Raw genomic sequence first — 20,734 nt, forward strand, 5'->3', positions numbered from 1 at the left:
TATATGTTGTAAATCATTATGTGAGATTATATTTGCTTTTCTTTCCTCAAAACTTATTTCTGAGCTCTCTCTCATTTTGTTACAATTTTTCAGGGTTAAAAATCACTGCAACCACATCACTGCAGGAAGCCTTTGACAAGCTGTACCCTCGTCCTGCGGGCATTATCGATCAGCTCAGTGTGATGCCAAACAATACTGAACCTCTGAAAGTGACTGCCAGCGTCTACATTCCATCTCACGGGCGTCTGGTCTGCGGACGGGAGGATGGGAGTATAATTATTGTCCCAGCCACGCAAACCGCCATAGTTCAGCTACTGCAAGGAGAACACATGCTACGGAGAGGTCAGGAAATCTCAATCATCGCGGATCAGATTCCTCAGGCAATGATGATGTACTCGAGATGTATGATTAAAGCACAGGTCCACCTTTTATGTAATGAACCTATGATTGCATATATAGCAATTCCCTAATATACTTCTATTATTGGAATTTGTGAGCAGGAAGGTTCCAGCCATATCACTGCATGTCCATCTGCGGAGTATAGGCCACTGATTATTACCTGTTCTGCCTATGGTGCAGCTGGCATGGCGGGTGAACATATTGGGACATATCTATAAAATAATCTAACAGTCCTATGCCGCTTTGTAGCCAATCGCATGACAAATGTACAGCCCAACTTCTCACGTGATTAGCCAAAAATGTGTACCTGGCAACTCGAGGGGAACTTCCTCCGCCTAGCGATACCCTGAATTATCTGGAGCAGCTGTAAACTGCCTGATGTTTTGGGGAGAACCCCTCTGATAATCTGGAATCCTCGATTTCCAAAGTCCGTTGGTTAACACATGACAGCAGGGTCAGACTACTTACAGGATTTTGTTTGCAGTCTGCATAGGAGCTGTATACACAAAACGGTAGTAGGTTTGTATCAGGATTTTTGCAAAGTTGCTTTGTTTTTCTTACAATAAAAAGATGGTTGCAAAGGTGGACGTGGGTTTTAAGTAGGAATGTTCTTTGTCCATCCGTCTCCGTATATAAACTGTCTGGTAATGGACCTTATGGTTTTTTACTCTGGTTTCTTAGGTTGGCCTCCCCACAGAACTTTACGTGGTCATCGAAACAAAGTAACCTGCCTATTGTATCCCCACCAAGTGTCTTCTCGCTATGACCAGCGATATCTCATATCAGGAGGGGTGGACTTCTCTGTAATTGTGTGGGACATTTTCTCCGGAGAGATGAAGCATATCTTCTGTGTTCATGGGGGAGAAATCACACAACTGCTCGTCCCACCAGACAGCTGCAGCGTAAGTGTCCCATGAAATGGAAAATGCTTAGTATTGATGTATCTCCAGCAGAGACTATTACACCAGCACACGTCAAGTTTATCCAATGAATCGTCTCTCACATCGGAGTTCAGCGCTATTGCAGAACACATCTATTGCACGATTTTGTCCTCAGTGCCCAGTACACAATATTTTATATTAATGTCCCTGCTTTTAGCATATAGAAACGCCCGTACATTAGACCATTTAAAAAACAAACAAAAAAACTTTGAAATCCCCTGATGGAACAAATAAATAGGTTCTAAATGTATGGCAAAAAAAAACATGTCTACCTGAGCAAATACAGCACCAAATTCCTAGCAGCCCCTGTGTCCCATGCGGAGACGGCGCAGCCCCTGTGTCCCATGCGGAGACGGCGCCGCCCCTGTGTCCCATGCGCAGACGGCGCCGCCCCTGTGTCCCATGCGCAGACGGCGCCGCCCCTGTGTCCCATGCGCAGACGGCGCCGCCCCTGTGTCCCATGCGCAGACGGCGCCGCCCCTGTGTCCCATGCGCAGACGGCGCCGCCCCTGTGTCCCATGCGCAGACGGCGCCGCCCCTGTGTCCCATGCGCAGACGGCGCCGCCCCTGTGTCCCATGCGCAGACGGCGCCGCCCCTGTGTCCCATGCGCAGACGGCGCCGCCCCTGTGTCCCATGCGCAGACGGCGCCGCCCCTGTGTCCCATGCGCAGACGGCGCCGCCCCTGTGTCCCATGCGCAGACTGCGCAGCCCCATGCAGATCCATTAGAAACGGTCGAGCCACATGTCCTACAAGAAAAGATTCACCACCAACTCCTGTCTCCTATTATCAAGTCTTGACCGGTGCAGGAAGCAGCTTCACTGTGTGATACTGCCACCTGCTGGCCGCATTAATAATGTCTTTTCTAAAACAGAGGTGACCTAATTACATGAGTCGAGTGCTCAGCAGAACAGGGCAGGGGATCCAGGGTTGCAAGGGGGACACCTGCGAGCATGGGGCTGCAACCTATGGCACTTTAGCTCTTGTGAAACTACAACTCCCAGCATTGTGAGAGTTCTACTTTCACCACCGTTGGAGGGCTACAGGTAGCAAACCCCTGTCCTGTGCACTTCGTTTTTATAATTGACTTTAAGCCTTCACGTAGGAACTGGTCCTGCTTCTTCATCATCATCTTTCCGTTAATTGGCGGCAAACCACTTCTATCTCTTCTGGTATCCGTCACTGAAACCACAGCCCGAGATAATTCAGTCAGCATGATCTCTATTTGATTATCTCAATTATGGTCGGTTCTAAGAAAAAAAAAATAATTGCCCTAAATACCATCTAATTAAAAGTAAAAAGCTTTAGTTAATTCATTATTATAGATTGCCGTGCGTCACAAGACCAGTCATTTCCTCGGGTGTCAAATTAATTTTCTTCTTTCGTGGCCATAAAGTAAAATCCGGTATAAACAGCCCTGAGATGTCATTTGTCACATGATAATGCATCCGACCGGGCGCGTTACACCGACTTGAGTAATGGACGGCCAGAGAAGAATACGCGGCTGTTCCTGTAACGTTCCGTCTGCAAGACAAATACTATGACGGCAATAATGCAACATACAGAAGATGGAGTTCATTACTATTAGACAAAATCAATGGCGAATATTTAGCAAGCAGCTAATTTTTTTTCGCGGTTCAATATTATAATACATTATGTATCATGAAGTCATTGTGGAATTTAGATTCTTTGGAAACCTTAATTAACCTAAGAATTAATAGGGAAAAAAAGTTTTATGTTGAAGTACAGATCACTCTTTTATCGCAAGCTTTTGTTCACTGTTATCAGCCACGGTCTGCATTACAGTTTTGGCTGGGGCTAGATGGTGACTGCTGTATGACCGTCATCCTTATAAAAGTGGCATAATGTGTGTTAGAATAATGGCACAGTTCACATTCCCCATATGTATGGAAGTCGTGCGCCATATTAAGTTTTGTTCGACACGCAAGAGAGATGCGGAAAAAAACCGCTCCGAAAGGGCGTGACTTGTCATGGTTACGGCAAATTTACATATGACAATATACTGGCGTTCATGTATGATGGCCATTAGATTGTGCAAGTCTGTTTTAGTATATCGGGAGTTGAGACAAATCTATTATGTAACGTGCGCCATTTTCATAAATCGGCGCGCAATATGGCATTTTTATTTATGCTTTTCTACAGCCGGTCATTTTTTGTAAACCTCGCTCTCAAATCTCAAGACTACGTCTCTTGTGATTGTCCGAAAACAATATGATTTTAGTCTTTGCAGCCAGGGTGAGATCCCTTCAACTCCCATCAAACCATAACCTTCAGGTGGCGCTGTTGCGTCTTTCTGCAAGTCCATGACTTGCTTCCAGCCTGGAGTACATGAACACCGTCTATGGCCCTGTTCACACTGTGGAATGGGCGTGAAAAACACTTGTAAAAAGCCCCCAATTGTCTTCAATGGGACACTACTGTTTATACGGGGCAGGATTTTCAGTGGCCGGAATTGCCACGTGCCTTCCTGAGAGAAAAAATAAATGACGTCCCTTGCGGATCGCTAGTCTAAGGAGTCCTCTCCATTTTATCACCGAGCTAAGTAGTCCTCTCTATGCTTTATCATGCAGTTCATGGCCTGTTTGCGGGCTCACAGTGAGTAGAAAGGTAACGATTACGGATTTGGAATCTGCCTCTTTCAAGCTATTTATGTATTTCTATAGGGGGTTTCAGAGGTGACGGTCCCTTTTTAAAAATTCTGCCTGCCTGTAGTTGCCTCTACGAGGAGCTTTGCAGTAAGTTCCTCAGCTCCCTCTAGTGGTGGTTACAGCCAAAGAGAATCTTATCATTTAATGCCATGTCTTTGCAGGGGATTTGGAGCTCCTTTATAATCCGAATTAATCCACACAGAAAAAAAATTATCAAAGGGGATGAAACATTCACTTCTAAAGGGCTTGTCCGGTTAATTAACTTTTTTCTGCATAATTAAAAGTTGTATAGTTTGGCAATATACTTTCTGTATTCCACACGGTTTTCAAGATCTCGGTTTGCTGTCAGTCAGTAGTAACATTCATTTCTTTCTTCCAGTGGATAAACTTCTGTCCATGGTCATGTGATGGACACACAGGTGAATGGCTCGTTACAGTATGTGTATCAAAGCTGTGTCTTCTAACTATCCCAGCACCTCTGTCTCTATCACATGACCATGGACAGAATTTTATCCACTGGAAGTAAATAATGAATTACAGCAAGCAGAGGTCTTGAAAACAGTGAAGAATTAATACAAAAAGTATATTGGAAAATTGTATAACCTTTAATTATACGAAACATTAACATTGCTGAAACCCCTTTAAGCCTTTTCTTAGGGCAGGACGAGTCAAGTACTTATATAAGGACTTTGTATTTACAGTGGGTTTTTGGAGGGAATGTTTTTCTGAACCTGTATTGATCTATAAGTAAATGATCGTCTCCTTTGCTTTCCATTACAGACACGAGTGCAGCATTGTATCTGCTCGGTGGCCAGTGATCACTCTGTGGGTCTTCTTAGCTTGAGAGAGAGAAAGTGCATCATGCTGGCTTCCCGCCACCTCTTTCCCATCCAAGTCATAAAGTGGAGACCATCGGACGACTATCTGGTGGTCGGCTGCTCAGACGGCTCTGTCTATGTCTGGCAGATGGATACCGGTAAAGTACAATTACACTGTTCCACCCTTAAAATAGCAACATGTGCTCCTGAGACAGACGGTTTATTATGGCAGGACGTGCCGCAATATCGCTCAGTTATTCATTTATTAAAAAGGGCATTTACCCTCAAATAAAAAAAAAATCACCAGTAACTAGAGATTTTTGAGCGCCCCTCTTATGTGAGGTCTCTAATGTTTTATACAGCTATTTATTAGTTAAGAAAGCTACGTGATACCCAGGGAGAGCTACCGTAGGAGATCTAATTCATCTTTCCCAGACTCCTGAATGGCAAACATGCCTAGTTATACAGGATACTGAGATGCACTGCATAACCGGGTGGATTCGTCATTCAGGAGTCTGGGAAAGTTGGGTGCAGAGTTACAGAAAGCTAGAGATGTTTTACTGCATAATGAGCCGTATTTGTCAGAAGTCTGGGAAAGCTGGGTGCAGAGGTACAGGAGCTAAAGAGCGCAAACAGACCTGGTACTTTTCACAGCTGAGGGTCTGCTACAATTGTAGCCAGTTTAGGCATTCCGCGGGTGTACTAAACTGGGATATTTTACCTGCACCAATACATTGTAGCAAACTATCAGGACAAGGATCTGTATGTGAAGTAATACTGATGGGGTGGGGGGCATAGTGCCGTTGTGCTCCCCTTAGGCAGCATGTGTGTGGTGAAAATAAGTGGTGGCGCTAATTTCATGTTATTAAATTATGTTAGATAAATGATGTTCGTTAGAAAATAGTTATTTTATTACCACTTTGAGGCGAAATTGTGCAAAATTCTTCACTTCACTCATCTTGATCTGATTTTGAGTCTCATGTTTTCTTCTCTATTTAAAACTAAATCCCAAATTCTACTGGTTTCATGTGTGCATTACATTGCAGGTTGGCCATACACCAAGCTTAACCCGTTAGTGACCGACCCATCGTGTTTCTACGTCGGTCACTAACGGGCCTTATTCCGATGCCATAGACTTTTTACGTTGCGGCATCGGAATAAGTTTACAGAGCAGGGAGCTGTCAAATCTCCCTGCTCTCAGCTGCTAGAGGCAGCTGAGGGCTGGGAGGTCCCTGCTGTGCCATGTGAGATCGATATTAGTATCTATCTCACACGTTTAACCCCTCAGATGCGGTGCTCAATAGCGTGCACCGCTTCTGAGTGGTTTTGGAGAGAGGGAAGGAGCTCCCTCTCTCTCCCACCGACACCCGGCGATACGATCGCCGAGTGTCTGTGTCTCTAATGGCAGCCGGGGGTCTAATAAAGGCCCCCAGGTCTGCCTGGAGTGAATGCCTGCTAGATCATGCCGCAGGCATGACCTAGCAGATGCCTGTCCGTGTTAAACGGACAGGCATTAATACACTGCAATACAAAAGTATTGCAGTGTATTATAAATGCGATCGCAGAATCGCATACTATAGTCCCCTAGTGGGACTAGTAAAAAAGTGAAAAAAAGTTTAATAAAGTTAATTAAAAAAAATGTGAAAAAAAATGAAAAACCCAGCTTTTCGCCTTACAAAATGCTTTACTATTAAAAAACCAAAATAAAGTAAAAAAGTTACACATATTTGGTATCGCCGCGTCCGTAACGACCCCGACTATAAATCTATTACATTATTTAACCCGCACAGTGAACGCCGTAAAAAAAATAATAAAAAAACTATGGAAAAATTGCTGTTTTCTGTGAATACTGACTTTAAAAAAATGTAATAAAAAGTGATCAAAAAGTTGCATCTACTCCAAAATGGTACCAATAAAAACTACAAGTCGTCCCGCAAAAAAAAAGCCCTCATACAACCGCATCGGCGAAAAAAACAAAACGTTACGGCTCTTCAAATATGGAGACACAAAAACAAATAATTTTGAAAAAAAAGTGTTTTTACTGTGTAAAAGTAGTAAAACATACAAAAACTATACAAATTTGGTATCGTTGCAATCGTAACAACCCGCTGAATAAAGTTATTTTGTTATTTATAGCACACGGTAAACGGCGTAGATTTAGGACGCAAAAAAGAGTGGCGAAATTTCAGATTTTTTTCTATTCCCCCCCCAAAAAAAAGTTAATAAAAGTTCATCAATAAATAATATGTACCTAAAAATGGTGCTATTAAAAAATGCAACTTGTCCCGCAAAAACAAGAACTTATACAGCTATGTCGACGCAAAAATAAGAAGGTTATAGCTCTTGGAATGCGACGATTGAAAAACTTAAAAAATAGCTTGGTCATTAAGGTCCAAAATAGGCTGGTCATTAAGGGGTTAAAGGGACACTGTCGCCAGTTTATCAATTCCCTATCTCCTAACTAATCTAATTGGCGCTTTGCTGCTGATAACTACAGTGTGATTTGTTTTATAAAAAGTTTATTATTTGCAAAGTTATGAGCATTTTTCTAAATATGTAAATGAGCCTTAATTAGACAAGTGGGAGGTAACCGCAGCGATTCTCCTGAGGTGGAGCCTCTTCACAGCCTCTGTCGTTGTCCTATCAGCATGAAGCTGCTTCACACAGTGTGAGAGACAGTCTAGAGGGATGGGGATCACTTCTAACAGCCATATCTCGGCCTGTGGACCACCTAGAACAGTCGTTCTGGTGGCATATGAAAGAGGAGACTCTAATCTTTCATTTGAACAACCTAAACAAACCTCACACCAAACCAATGGCGTATACAAGGGTCCCTTAATATAGCAGACAACCTAAAAGCGAACCAAAGAAAAGGGACATGACCCTCAAAAAAATAGTATACCAATAATATACAAGAGTACAAAAATCTTTATTAAATATAGTACACTATCACATAATGCAGGATAAAAAAGGAACCATACACGGAAGAGTTTATACAGCAGGGTCAGATGGAACAGACCATGAACACACAGAGTCAACCATCCAAAAATGGCTAAAGCACACGTTAAAATAACCCACAGGAGAAAAGATAAACGTGGGCACAGGATAGCCAAGACCCCACATATAATCAAAATGCTGCCTAACTCGTGAACAGTGATGAATAGCTAGACTAGAAGAGCCCTAACAATACATAAAGGCACTAATGGCCAAGGGACTCAACCTAACCCTAGCTAATATTAATATATAGGAAAAAGAGGCCAGCACATACCCTGGGATATGATGGAAAGCGGTGCAGAAGTACCAAGGTGGACGGATGAGTGAACGCCTCGACGCGTGTTTCGCCCTGACGAAGCCGGTCTACAGGGCGAAACGCGTCGAGGCGTTCACTCATCCGTCCACCTTGGTACTTCTGCACCGCTTTCCATCATATCCCAGGGTATGTCCACTTTTGAAACCATTAGTTATTGTACCAATGCATCCAAACAAAAAAAAAAAAATTAAACAACTTTGCAAATTGTCTTGATTAAAATTATCCGGCCACATTGTCCCAACAGCTATACGAACCTATGTGTTACCTTGGTAACAGACTACAAGCAAAGTCTGTGTAGTCTGGTCCTGCAGTCATACTGCCTTTCCATCTGTCCTCTCCTTGCTAATTTACATTCGGTAGGTTAGTAAGAAGAACAAGAGAATATGACTGCAGGATCAGACTACACAGTTTGTAGTCTGTAACCATGGAGACTCAAGGTCTGCAAAGGTGTTTGAGACAAAATGGTAGATTTCTAATGAAAACTATTTAAAGCAGCTATAAGTTGCTTATCTTTTTATTTTAGTTCATGAGTGACCAATTAATAAATGGTATTGAGAAACATTCTTTGGATTGATGCATAGCTGATAGAAATATAATAATGGGGACAGAGGTCGGCTGGATATAGTTCACGTAGTAATAGAATGTAACATGTTGCAGTGCGGAGCGGCTACTGATCTATTGCTGATTGTTTGGTTATGGTATAATTCTCTTTATCAATTGCTTTTATTGAACTAGAATGCTTATGTCTCACTTGGACGTCTCACAGTATAGATCAATGTGTGTATGTGCCGGTGCTTGACTATAGTGGATGCATTTAATCCCCCCTGTAATCGTTCCCCCTGCAGACATTGGCCCTAGGCACTTTCTGGAGTTGATGCCTGCAGCCAATGACACTAAAGACCTAATTGATGAAACAGAAAGGCAATACGGCTGGGATTAACAATTTATATACATTTTACTCTGCACAGAAAAATATACCGATGTTTCAGTAAGAGCTTGTAGGTACTGAATATCAAGGTTACGTAGTATTTCCATCCAATATCAACAAGTACGTCCAGGTTTAGCCGCCTTAAAAAAAATTGCCATTAATTGGGTTGGCCCGTCAGGACAACCCTGTCTCTAAACAAAGCCCACTGGTAATAGCTGGGGAACGTGGTCGCAATGAGTCTTGCTGAGTGGTAATAGGTCTTTTTAGCCCCCCTCTATGGCATCCTGAATAGGGCATAAGGACTGGGGTTTTCCAGGAAAATCCTTTAATTGGCTGTGCCTGATGCTTCAGTGAAGTGTATAGATGTCTGCAAAAACATTACAGGGGGTCCTTCGTTTTGCTGATCAGTGTGGGTCTTGATGGTCGAACCCCCACCAATCACACATTGATGGCCTATCCTAAGGATAAGCATCAATGTGTATTCCTAGAAAACCCTTTTAAATACTCATTGCTTTGAGAATGTTTCGACTCTTTCCCCCCCCCCTTTTGTTGTATAGAGAGGCTCCTACTCTGCAGACTCAATCCATCCTTCTATTACTTATAAAAATGTCCGACTTGCCACGTCTCCTATATGAAAGTTAGCTTTGATCCCCGCCATTAACCCCTTAAATGAAGCGGTCAAAAGCGATCGCTGCATTTAAGGTGTTTGCAGCTCATCGACACCCCAGTAATGAAATCGTCAGGGTGTTGTCGGTGGCTGCAATGGCAACCGGAGGCCTAATAGTGGCCTCCCGGTCTGCCTAGCACCGAAAACTTTCAGCCCCCGCCCGGAGGCGGAGCCTGAAAGGCTTCTGTAGCCGCCGGCAAAATGGCGCTTGCTCAGGAGATGAGCCAACGTCATCAGCGGTGGATGTCAGCTGTATGTTACAGCTGACGTCCACCTGTAATGGCAGGAACTTGAGCTAGCTCCGATCCCTGCCATTAACCCCTTAGATGCAGCGATCGGATGCCGTTTTGAATACTTTGAGGCGTGAAGTTTTTAAAATGTGGTGACTTATTGGGGGTTTCTAATATATAAGGCCCTAAAAGCCACTTCACAACTGAACTGGTCCCTGAAAAAATTGCCTTTTGAAAATTTTCTTGAAAATGTGAGATATTGCTTCTAAAGTTCTAAGCCGTGTAACGTCCTACAAAAATAAAAGGATGTTCAAAAAAACTATGCCAAACTAAAGTAGACATATGGGGGGTATTAATTGTGGTATAACTGCCTAACTTACAAGCAGATACATTTAAATTTAGAAAATGCTAATTTTTTAATTTTTCCACTTAAGTTTTGGTGTTTTTTACAATTAAATACTAAATGTACCGAGCAAATTTTAACAGTAACCTAAAGTCCAATGTGTCACGAGAAAACAATCTCAGAATCGCTTGGATAGGTAAAAGCATTCCGAAGTTATTTCCAAATAAATTTAAACATGTCAGATTTTAAAAATGAGGCTCAGTCAGGAAGGTCAAAAGTGGCCAAAGCGGGAAGGGGTTGAAGGACCTCTAAACCAAAGAAATAAATGATAGAAATGCACAGTAGATAAGCTTGCTCACACTGTTTGTTTCAGGAACTTGCAGTAGATTCTGCAGACTGGCAAACAGTCTTGTAGAACTCCTGCAGAGAACACAGGGGTTAGTTTCCTACTGATCTGTTCCATTTTCAGCTGATGAGCAACTAAGTGGTTAGGCTTAGCAAAGAGGTGGGAACTGTATGTTTTACTGCAGACAGGGCAGAGTGGGGAGGCTCCTGCTGCAGCCAGTGGTTTCACAGCCAGACACGATATGAAGGAGGGGAAATGGCTGATTTCCTGGTACACTTGTAGAATTTTTTATATGTTTATCAGTATTACTTGTAAAAAATAAAAAAATAAAAAAGGATCAAAGGAAAAAGAGGATATTTAGAGAAATTGCTGGAATAGTTTATTTTTATTTTTATACTTTTTGTGAATTTTCTGCGTTCAGCGTTCCTTTAAGTGCAGACCTGGACAAAATCATAGGTTTAGCACTGTATGTCTGAGTTCAAACAGCTCGTCGGAGAAGCGTTTGATGTGCACATTTCAGATTGGATTAAAAAGGTGAGAGGGTAATAAACAAAATATTTTACTTCTCTTACTTGTTGGCTTTTTTACGTCTTTCAATTTTTCAGATTGGGGCCAACAAATGTCCTTACGTGTCACTTGAGATTTCTTGCCCTCCCTTCCACCCCGTTAATCCCAGCTGGGCCCCCTTTAGAAGTCCTAGCAAGTCAGAGTAGTGCCCTTTTCGGCCACTAGTCACAGCAGGAACTCTGGTTCACATACTAGTCAGAGCAGGGCTTTCCCCCTTATCTTTACTAGTCACCGCAAGGACTATCCCATTCATATTTTTTTAGTGGTTACAAGGGACCTCCATGTTTCCATAGTAGGCACAACAGTATCTTCCGCATTTTTCTTTATACTCACCTTTATCTCGTGATATGCCCATCTGCTGACCGGACGCTATAAATAATAAGCGGCCCTTTTCCAGCTGTTGCATGACCTCCGCTAACTGCGATCGATGCAGATGAGCACAAGGAGCTGCTGTTATCTGATAGCAGCTTTGTGTGCTGATATAATAGAGGTGGGTTTCAATTTGGAGAACCCTGTTTTCTTCTATATGCACCAGAAGTACATTCGGGTGAGGGGTGTATAAAGCAGATGACCCCTTTAAACTACAGCAGCCATTTTTCTACTGCCTCCCAGTATCTCCGGTAAATAAAAGGGTCTTGTAAGAGTTCTCCTTTTTAATAAACCTGTGGATCTTGCTATCACATCGCTTTGTGTTCCATTTCTTTGAAGGTTGATCAGGAACCTACAGGGGATCTAAGATACACTTCAATGTGTGTCTTTGGATTGTCTTGCAATCAAAATTAAATTAGGTAATGCCCCCCGCGGGTTTCTCTGATAGAATGAGGGGCAGCGAGAGAGCCTGCAGCTTTAGTGGTTATTCCACTATTGATACATCCAGAGCCAATTACAGCAACGATTTTCTCAAACCAGCTTAGTCGCTCCTCGCTGTTGAGGGGTTGAGGATACGTCCTGGCTCGACTGCAAAGGATGCAGGGATCAGAGTTTAGAGCGAAGCAAGCGCAGGTTCTCTCACAGACAGCTGTAAACAAAAAGGCAAAAGCCGATCATCTTTAAAGAGATTCCTTATCGGAAAATGACTTAAAAGGATGATGCAGTCTGAATTCCTGTAAAGGTAAAGCGTTAGAGGTGGATTTTAAAAAATTTATAAAAAAAAATTGTTCCATAGTCCTAGATTGGGTCTCCGATCATTAGAGCGCTTTTCTAAAATTATGTATTCGCAGAGCTGATTACTAAAAGCATAATAAATGTACGATTGCTAGGGTCCCCACCGCTGAGACCCCCATTACTCGTCACCCAGGGGTGAATTAAGGGTACCCTGGGCCCCAGGCACTTTTTCAATTCTGGGTCCGTCCCCCCCAAACTCTGAAGACGCTGTACCGTATATATTTGCGGATTTCAGTTTAGGCGGCCACAGATCTGGCACGGTTTGGAATTTGCTGTAAAAGCAAAATGAGCTATACAGAAGAGAAAAAGCTGAATACTTTGAGACACTAAAGCGGTCAGGAGCTTTATATTGTTAGTGGCTTCCGGGGAAAAAAAAAAATCTGCTGTGTGAATATAACCTTAAAGAACCAGTCTCTGTTGTTTAACCCCTTTTACATTGAGTGACTCACAGGTGAAGTCTCAGATACTTTTTCGTTCCTTCTCTTTTCTTCTCCATCCGCTCCAGACCTCTATGATGACTTCTCCCGGGCATTGCCCATTTCTGCTGTTTGCAGCTCAGATGTCTCTGGCTCCTCACTTTTCCTACATGTCCGCACCTATAAACGAAGATAAAATTCTCATAGTGCCACACGCTATGCTTCTAAATATAATCGTACCATACACTCTGCCCCTGAATACAATCGTACTATACACTGCGCCCCTGAATTAAATTGTGTTAAACACTGTAAAGTAAAACACCACACAAACTATGCCCCCTGTAGAGAACGCCAGTCACAATGCCCCCTATAGATAGTGCCAGTTACAATACCCCCTTTAGATAGTACCAGTTGCAATGCCCTTTGTAGATAATGCCCCCTGTAGATGGCACCAGTCACAATGCCCCCTGTGGATGGCACCAGTCACAATGCCCCCTGTAGATGGCACCAGTCACAATGCCCCCTGTAGATGGCACCAGTCACAATGCCCCCTGTAGGTGGCACCAGTCACAATGCCCCCTGTAGGTGGCACCAGTCACAATGCCCCCTGTAGATGGCACCAGTCACAATGCCCCCTGTAGGTGGCACCAGTCACAATGCCCCCTGTAGGTGGCACCAGTCACAATGCCCCCTGTAGGTGGCACCAGTCACAATGCCCCCTGTAGGTGGCACCAGTCACAATGCCCCCTGTAGATGGCACCAGTCACAATGCCCCCTGTAGATGGCACCAGTCACAATGCCCCCTGTAGATGGCACCAGTCACAATGCCCTCTGTAGATGGCACCAGTCACAATGCCCTCTGTAGATGAGAAGGGGTTTGAATGAGGTGGCAGCAAGTATACACGCTGCTGCTTCATTAATAGTCCAAAGGGCTGACTGATACAGATGATCAATATACTCTGCTGCTTCCGGCAGTGCCATAGACTTTTAATGGAATGGCAGTGCGAATGCTAGACCACCACCCCATTCAAGCTCCTTCTCCTCATCAGTCACTAGCCGCGATCCAGTCGATGCTAAAGCCATTTGTAGCAGGGACATATCCAATACGGCATTGGCTACTCAATTCTTTCCCTGCCAGTGCATATGAAATACATCCTTGGCAGGGTAAAGGTTAAAGGGGATACCCGGGCTCTTAAAATTTTGTTTGCAACTGCAAATGTCCTAAAATTTAAAAAAAAGCCTGTATTGACCGATCACTTTTCCTGGTAAAGAAGTGCTGATGCTCCAGCGGCCCTCCCGGTGATTGCTTACATGCAGGCAGCATGATTGGCTGCAGCGGTCACATGCTGCCTGCATGTAAACAATTATCGGAAGGGCAGCCAGTGCATCTGACTATGCAGCCATTTTTTATTTTTTTTTACTGTCCAAAAATGTTAAAAAATTAGGCTACTTTGTAATAAAAACTTCCTCTCGTTTGGTTTCTACAGCGCCTATGCAGAGCTGTGTGTTTCTGTGGTAACATACAAACTCTGTGCAGTCTGATCCTGCAGTCATGCTCCATTTTATCTGTTCCCTACTTGCTAACTTACCGAATGTATGTAGGTTACAGTAGGGATAGAATAAGACTGCAGTATCAGACTACACAGGGTTTTTTGTAGTCTGTTACCATGGAGATGCATAGTTCTGTATAGGAGCAGTAATATAAAAATAATAGGACATTTTTAAACAAGGGCTATCGCTAAGTAGCTTAGTTTTTATTTTAAAATCATTGGAGCAATTAGAAAAAAAAAGTCCTATGATGGTGGACAGATTTGAATTATTATTGTTTTTCATGTCATCACTGTATTGTATAGCGCCCCAATAGAGCATATGGAAAGAGGTTATCGGGATAAGACATCCCCTTTAAACCTTGGGCAGGGACTAAGGAGGCGGTGCATGACATAATTCTCATCCGGAGTCATGTTCCGCCGTCTCAATCCATAAACTAGGCTTAAAACACATACATTTCTTTTTATTTTATTTTTTTTACTACAAATTGAAAAATACTGCATTAATTGCCTAGATCATTTACGTGACTTATTTTTTAGGCCTCGCATTTGGAACTGGTTTCAGTATTTTTTATGACATTATTTCAAATATTGGGGGTCCTACTCAAATAGGCTGCTGGGAGTGTTCCTACTATTGTGGACACCCTTCCCATCCAATCAGCTCTAAAAAATGAAGACGCTGCAATGTCAACTCTCCCATATAGACGACTAGTATAGTGACTGGTCTTCTATTATTTCCTAATTTTCCTGCAGTGTTCTTGAGCGGGTTCCTCCTTTAACTGAGGGTAACCATACGATGCCTTTAAGATAATACATTGTAATTGTCCTATGGCTGTGTACACTGACAGCGTTTTTTGTGCTTGTGAAGGTGCGCTGGATCGTTGTGTGATGGGCATCACAGCTGTGGAGATACTCAACGCATGCGACGAAGCTGTTCCTGCCGCGGTCGACGCGCTCAGTCAGTCAGCCGTGAACTTAAAGCAAGCCATGACCAGACGAAGCCTGGCAGCTCTAAAGACTGTAGCACATCACAAGCTCCAAACCCTCGCCACCAACCTTCTGGCCTCTGAATCATCAGATAAGGTAAGTCCTCCTGCTCAGTACTTCGTCTATTCTATGTTTAAAAGTTTTGCTGCAACATAGAGCTCCAGCCTGTAGACAATGCATATTATCTCAGGAGAAATAGCGGTCTACTGACCTAACATTCGACCGATATGTATCTCCTATGGAAAGCCATATTTAAAGAGGTTGTCCAGTATTAGAAAAACATGGCGGCTTTCTTCAAAAACCGTGCCACACCTGTCCACAGGCTGTGCGTGATATTGCAGCTCAGCGCCATTCACTTCAATGGAGCTGAAAAGCAGTACCAAATCCAACCCATGGACAGGTAAAGGGCTGTTTTTAGAAGAAAGCCGCCATGTTTTTCTAATCCTGGACTTCTCATCACAGACAACCCACGACTGACGAGACCTGCGGCAAGCAGCTGATTTTGTTGAAGGAAGTTGTTTTTGGCTGCTCACTTCAATTGCAGTGACCACTACAGGGGAAATGTAGTATTACATGCTACTATTCAAATGTATAGCCATTCATGTAATACATAGACTGAATGGGTCTACCAGAGCATATGCTGCTGCTGTTTAGCAGCTCTCTGCGCCCGCTCAAAGAAATGAGTTACCAAGCAGAAAATCGTCTATATTGTCTGATCTATATCTATATGCTATAACTATATGCCCTAATAATTCATATGGAAAGTTGTTTTGATATTGCCCTTTTCACTGCCAAGAACATATATAATACGCCATGACTTTAAAGAGGCTCTGTCACCAGATTATAAGTGCCCTATTTCCTACATAATCTGATCGGCGCTGTAATGTAGATAACAGCAGTGGTGCTTATTTTGAAAAACGATCATTTTTGAGCAAGTTATGAGCAATATTAGATTTACGCTAATGAGTTTCTTAAAGACCAACTGGGCGTGTTTTTACTTTTTACCAAGTGGGTGTTGTACAGAGGAGTGTATGACGCTGACCAATCAGTGACCAGTCAGCGTCATACACTTCTCATTGTTCCAGCCCAGCATGATCCACAGCACAGTGTGATTGTGCAGTGAAAGAAGCTGGGCTGGAACAATGAGAAGTGTATGACGCTGATTGGTCACTGATTGGTCAGCCTCATACACTCCTCTGTACAACACCCACTTGGTCAAAAGTAAAAACACGTCCAGTTGGTCTTTAAGAAACTCATTAGCATAAATCTAATATTGCTCATAACTTGCTCAAAAACGATCGTTTTTCAAAATAAGCACCACTGCTGTTATCTACATTACAGCGCCGATCAGATTATGTAGGAAATAGGGCACTTATAATCTGGTGACAGAGCCTCTTTAAATGCTTGCCCCAACTACAATAGAAGGAAATACAAATCTTAGATTTTGTTGTAATTTTAAAACAAACTCGTAGTTTTCAAATGTGCAAAATTTGGAGTGCAGCACTTGTTTGAATTCGGGAGCAGCTTGAAAAATTTCACATCCTGGTTCTGTATCTCTGTAAGGGGGAGGGGGGAGAGGAAGCTGCACGTGAGAGCAGAAAGAAAGATTCCAGTCTATTACTGTCATCTCTCCCCCTGTACAGTATTCAGTGACCTCAGGAGGGGGGGGGGGGAGGGATACAGGAACTTTTCTTCATGTTTTTATACCTCTTACCACTCAGAGGATATGTTCTCTCTGTCACACTTAGGGGGGGGGGGGGGCTGTTATTTACATGGTCCTTCTTTTATTTGAGTGAGGGCTGTGTAATACTACATTTCACCTTCAGCAGTCAATCGGTGACCACATGCAGCAATTTTGGTAAAAAATGATGGTTTAGAGAAGTGGGACCTGTGGTGGGGTTGTCCCAACTGGAGGTCCGGTTGATATCTCATACTTCTGTTATTTGTTTGACTGCCGGGAGCCCCACTCATAACTAAGAATAAAGGGGTCTTTGTGTTTTAGGTTTGTTGAAGAGCTAGCTGTACATGCTCGGTGTTTAGAGACAAACCCTTATAGATAGGAGCCGCTCTGGCGATCAACTATTTAGTCTCCCGGAAAATCGATGTTCTCGGAGGGGAGTCCTCGGCCAGCCTGACATCTGTAGTTATATATTATGATAAAACAGATAAAAGTCCAAAAGCACCAAGATTTGATAGAGGTTGGGTGCACACTTTATTCCACATTCTACTATACTGTGCAAAAATCAGTTTTTACACCGCATTCCAGGTTATGAAGATGACCCTGTCGCCAGTTCACCGGTTGTCCTTCCTTGGACCATTTTTGGTGGGTTCTCATCACTACATACCGGGAGCACCCACAAGACCTGCTGTTTTGCAGATTCTCTGACCCAGTCGTCTGGCCATCACAATTTGGCTCTTGTCACAGTCGCTCTGTTCCATACACTCACCCATTTTTCTGCTTCCAACATCAGATTCAGGAACGGACTGTGCATTTGCTGAGTAATATCCCCCCCCCTTGTCAATCACCATTGTAACAAGATAAGCAATGTTATTCACTTCACTTTCAGTGGTTTTCCTTTAACCCCCTTTACGACTACCATACGACTATATACGTTCCAACTTCCGATACCCCGTTCAGTTGTCACGTATATAAACGTTGGCAGCCTGGAACAGGGTTTAATGAGTGCAGTGCTGCTTCATTGTAAGCCGAGCTGCACAGATATCTGCCAGGGCTTTAAGAGCCCTGGAATACACCCCCCCCCCCCCCCCCACACTGTTGATGGTTCCACACACAATCACCTGTAGATAGCGCAAACCCCCCTGTAGGTAATGCCACTTAAACTCCCTCTAGGAGTGGAATCCCCGGTCAGATCGCTCTTGCTGGGGATTCCCCTCCTAGAGGGAGACCTAGACATTTCCCTATCCCCTTTGTAGATAATGCCACCCCCTGCACATATCGTCACCCATCCTATAGATAGCACCATCCACCCTGTAAATGGCACCAGACCCTCCCCACACCATCCCTGTAGATGGCGCCAGCTAAGTTCCCTCTAGGAGCGTAATTCCTTATCAGATCGCTCTGGCCGGTTATTCTGCTCCAGGAGTAGCCCCGGGATATGGATTTAAATTTTGAGACTCACTGATGCAAAACAACCATGAAAATTATTTTATTTTTTTTGTTTACCTCTTATGGCGTCCATTCTGTAATCCATGGCACAATCCATTTTAAAGGGGGTTTCTGCTTTTATCTCATGAAGGCATTCAGTCCATATGTACAGTTAGGGCATATGGACATAATCCAGGATGTACCATGTGTTACATGATTGTCCATTTATTTGAATGGTCGGCATGTAATAACACGGAAGTCCTTCAGGGGGTGTTGCAAAATAACTTTTTAGCCGAATCGGATTTTCCTTCACTGGTGTTTACCAGGGTTTTCAGAATCCAGACCCGCGGCGATCAGCCTTGGGGCCCTGTAGCAGCTGCTTTGGCTGCACATTTTGAGGTTGGCTGCCATAGGTTAGACCTGCTGAATTATTATCGGTGTCCAACAGATGACTACTCCCCCATCTACTGGAAAGATAAAGTTATATTGGTTGTCTGGTTTAAAAAAAAACAAACACAATTTCTTCGGTAACTCCAAGTCGATAAAGGAAGAGCCACAATGCGGGACCCTCATCTATTATCCAGAGTGGAGAGCAGCTTCAAATAGTGTCTCCCTCTCTAGGGACCCGACATGTGTCCATACATTACATGCACGGCCCCTTTGATTTCAGTGGGCACTGTGTAATATTTTATTCTGGTGGTGCTTCAGGTAAAGTCAACATTTGTTGCACGGTCCCCCAACAGATTACAGCTGATAACCGGGGGTGCTGGCAAAGGGGCACGCTATGATCAGCTTCTCATCGGAGGACCTGTCTATCAAAAAGGGATTGGCCAAAGTGAATAACCCCTTTTATATTTACTTAGAACTCTGTATTGTCCCGTTCCTCTGTTTTATTCCTCCTAGAAATGTCTGAGAATGGTAACACCCAGATGTCAATTTATTAATTTGTCAGAGGCGTGTCCCTACACAGTCTTACTCTGTCAGCTCTGATTGGACAGTGTCAGACTGCGTAGGGACACACCCCCAACTGGTAACACCCAGTTGTCAATTTATTTATACATTTTTAGCAGGAATAACAGAGGAACGGCACAACATAGAGATTTAAGGAATCTCCAGAATTGTTATTTCATGGGAGTACAATTATTTACTAAAACAGGCATGTCAGGTCCCCTTTAATTACCCCCCCTTCTCCCACTGATGGCACATCTCGTTCTACATAATAAGGTGACCTATTCATGAGCAGTAATTACATCTCCTGGACGTACTTTATGTTGGTCACGTAACCGTTCTACCACTTGTCGCTTGTTCCAGTTGCTATATTCCTGATAGGGATAATAGCAGGGGACCTGACGTAACACCATTCCTCCTGCATTGTTTGTGAATACACGCCGCGGTAATTGTAGCCTGGCTTCGTAGGAATACAATTACAGAGGAGAGAAAGCTTAAGACGATGAATCTGCCAGGGAGATAATCACTTTATGAAAAATGTATGCTGATGAAATCATTAGCAAGTTTTCTCACTGCCCTCCCGCAAAGAAACGGCAGCATCTCAGAATGAGTTGGGGGGGGGGGGGGGAATAATTCCTCTCCTTTAGAAAACTTCACATCAAGATAACTGGGTACTCATTTTTCACACCCACATGTTTATTATTGTAGGTGATGATTGTTCTGCAAAGTGCTATTATGTTATGTTTGGCCATTGCAAATCTTGAGACCTATGTAGCAGAGTTGAGTTGGCCATTGGCGGTATTGCAGTGCCTCATCTGCAGTGTTGCACAGAACTGCAGGTGAACATGGTGCAGCATGTGGACGTTTCTAAACACAACTAAGTAGGTGAATGTCGAACGTTTAACAGCACGTCATTTTATAGGTCAAAAATTCTGTGCTGATTAATTTCTTGATTTTATATATTTTTTTTAAGGGTAGGAGCTCCATTTTTCTGGAAGAGATCCAAATCCCCTGTACGGATGTGATATTGTGGGTGCAGCCTCACTGAGTAGAGTTAAAGGGGCTGTCCAGGTTGGGGCTGTTTTTCATTCTGATGACCTGTCCACAGGATAGGTCATCAGTATATGATCGGTGGCGGTCCGACACCCAGAACCCGCACCAATCACCTGTTTCGGCTGCCTTTGGGCGATGGAAGCTATGAAGTGGTCGCTGCTGGAAACAGATGGCTCTGTACAATGTATAGCGGCTTTGCTGGGTTACTGCAGCTCTGCTCCGTATAACTTGCAGAAATGCAGCACGGGCCATTTACGGTGACTGGAGCCTTCTGTTTCCGGCACCGACCACCTATG

At 43.5% G+C, this 20,734-nt stretch overlaps 1 protein-coding gene across 3 annotated transcripts in view; it reads left to right on the forward strand.

Moving 5' to 3' along the window:
• The window catches only part of WDR7 (WD repeat domain 7), a 417,770-nt gene that overhangs the window by 44,679 nt on the left and 352,357 nt on the right, over positions 1–20,734 (forward strand). For all 3 annotated transcript variants that reach the window (XM_075841243.1, XM_075841247.1, XM_075841253.1), the window contains exons 11-14: positions 94–342; positions 1,081–1,301; positions 4,789–4,984; positions 15,213–15,427. In XM_075841243.1, the coding sequence (XP_075697358.1) occupies positions 94–342; positions 1,081–1,301; positions 4,789–4,984; positions 15,213–15,427 (881 nt within the window). The remainder of the gene's footprint in view (positions 1–93; positions 343–1,080; positions 1,302–4,788; positions 4,985–15,212; positions 15,428–20,734) is intronic.

Source organism: Rhinoderma darwinii, chromosome 1 (genome assembly GCF_050947455.1).
Source record: "Rhinoderma darwinii isolate aRhiDar2 chromosome 1, aRhiDar2.hap1, whole genome shotgun sequence".
NCBI lineage: Eukaryota > Metazoa > Chordata > Amphibia > Anura > Rhinodermatidae > Rhinoderma > Rhinoderma darwinii.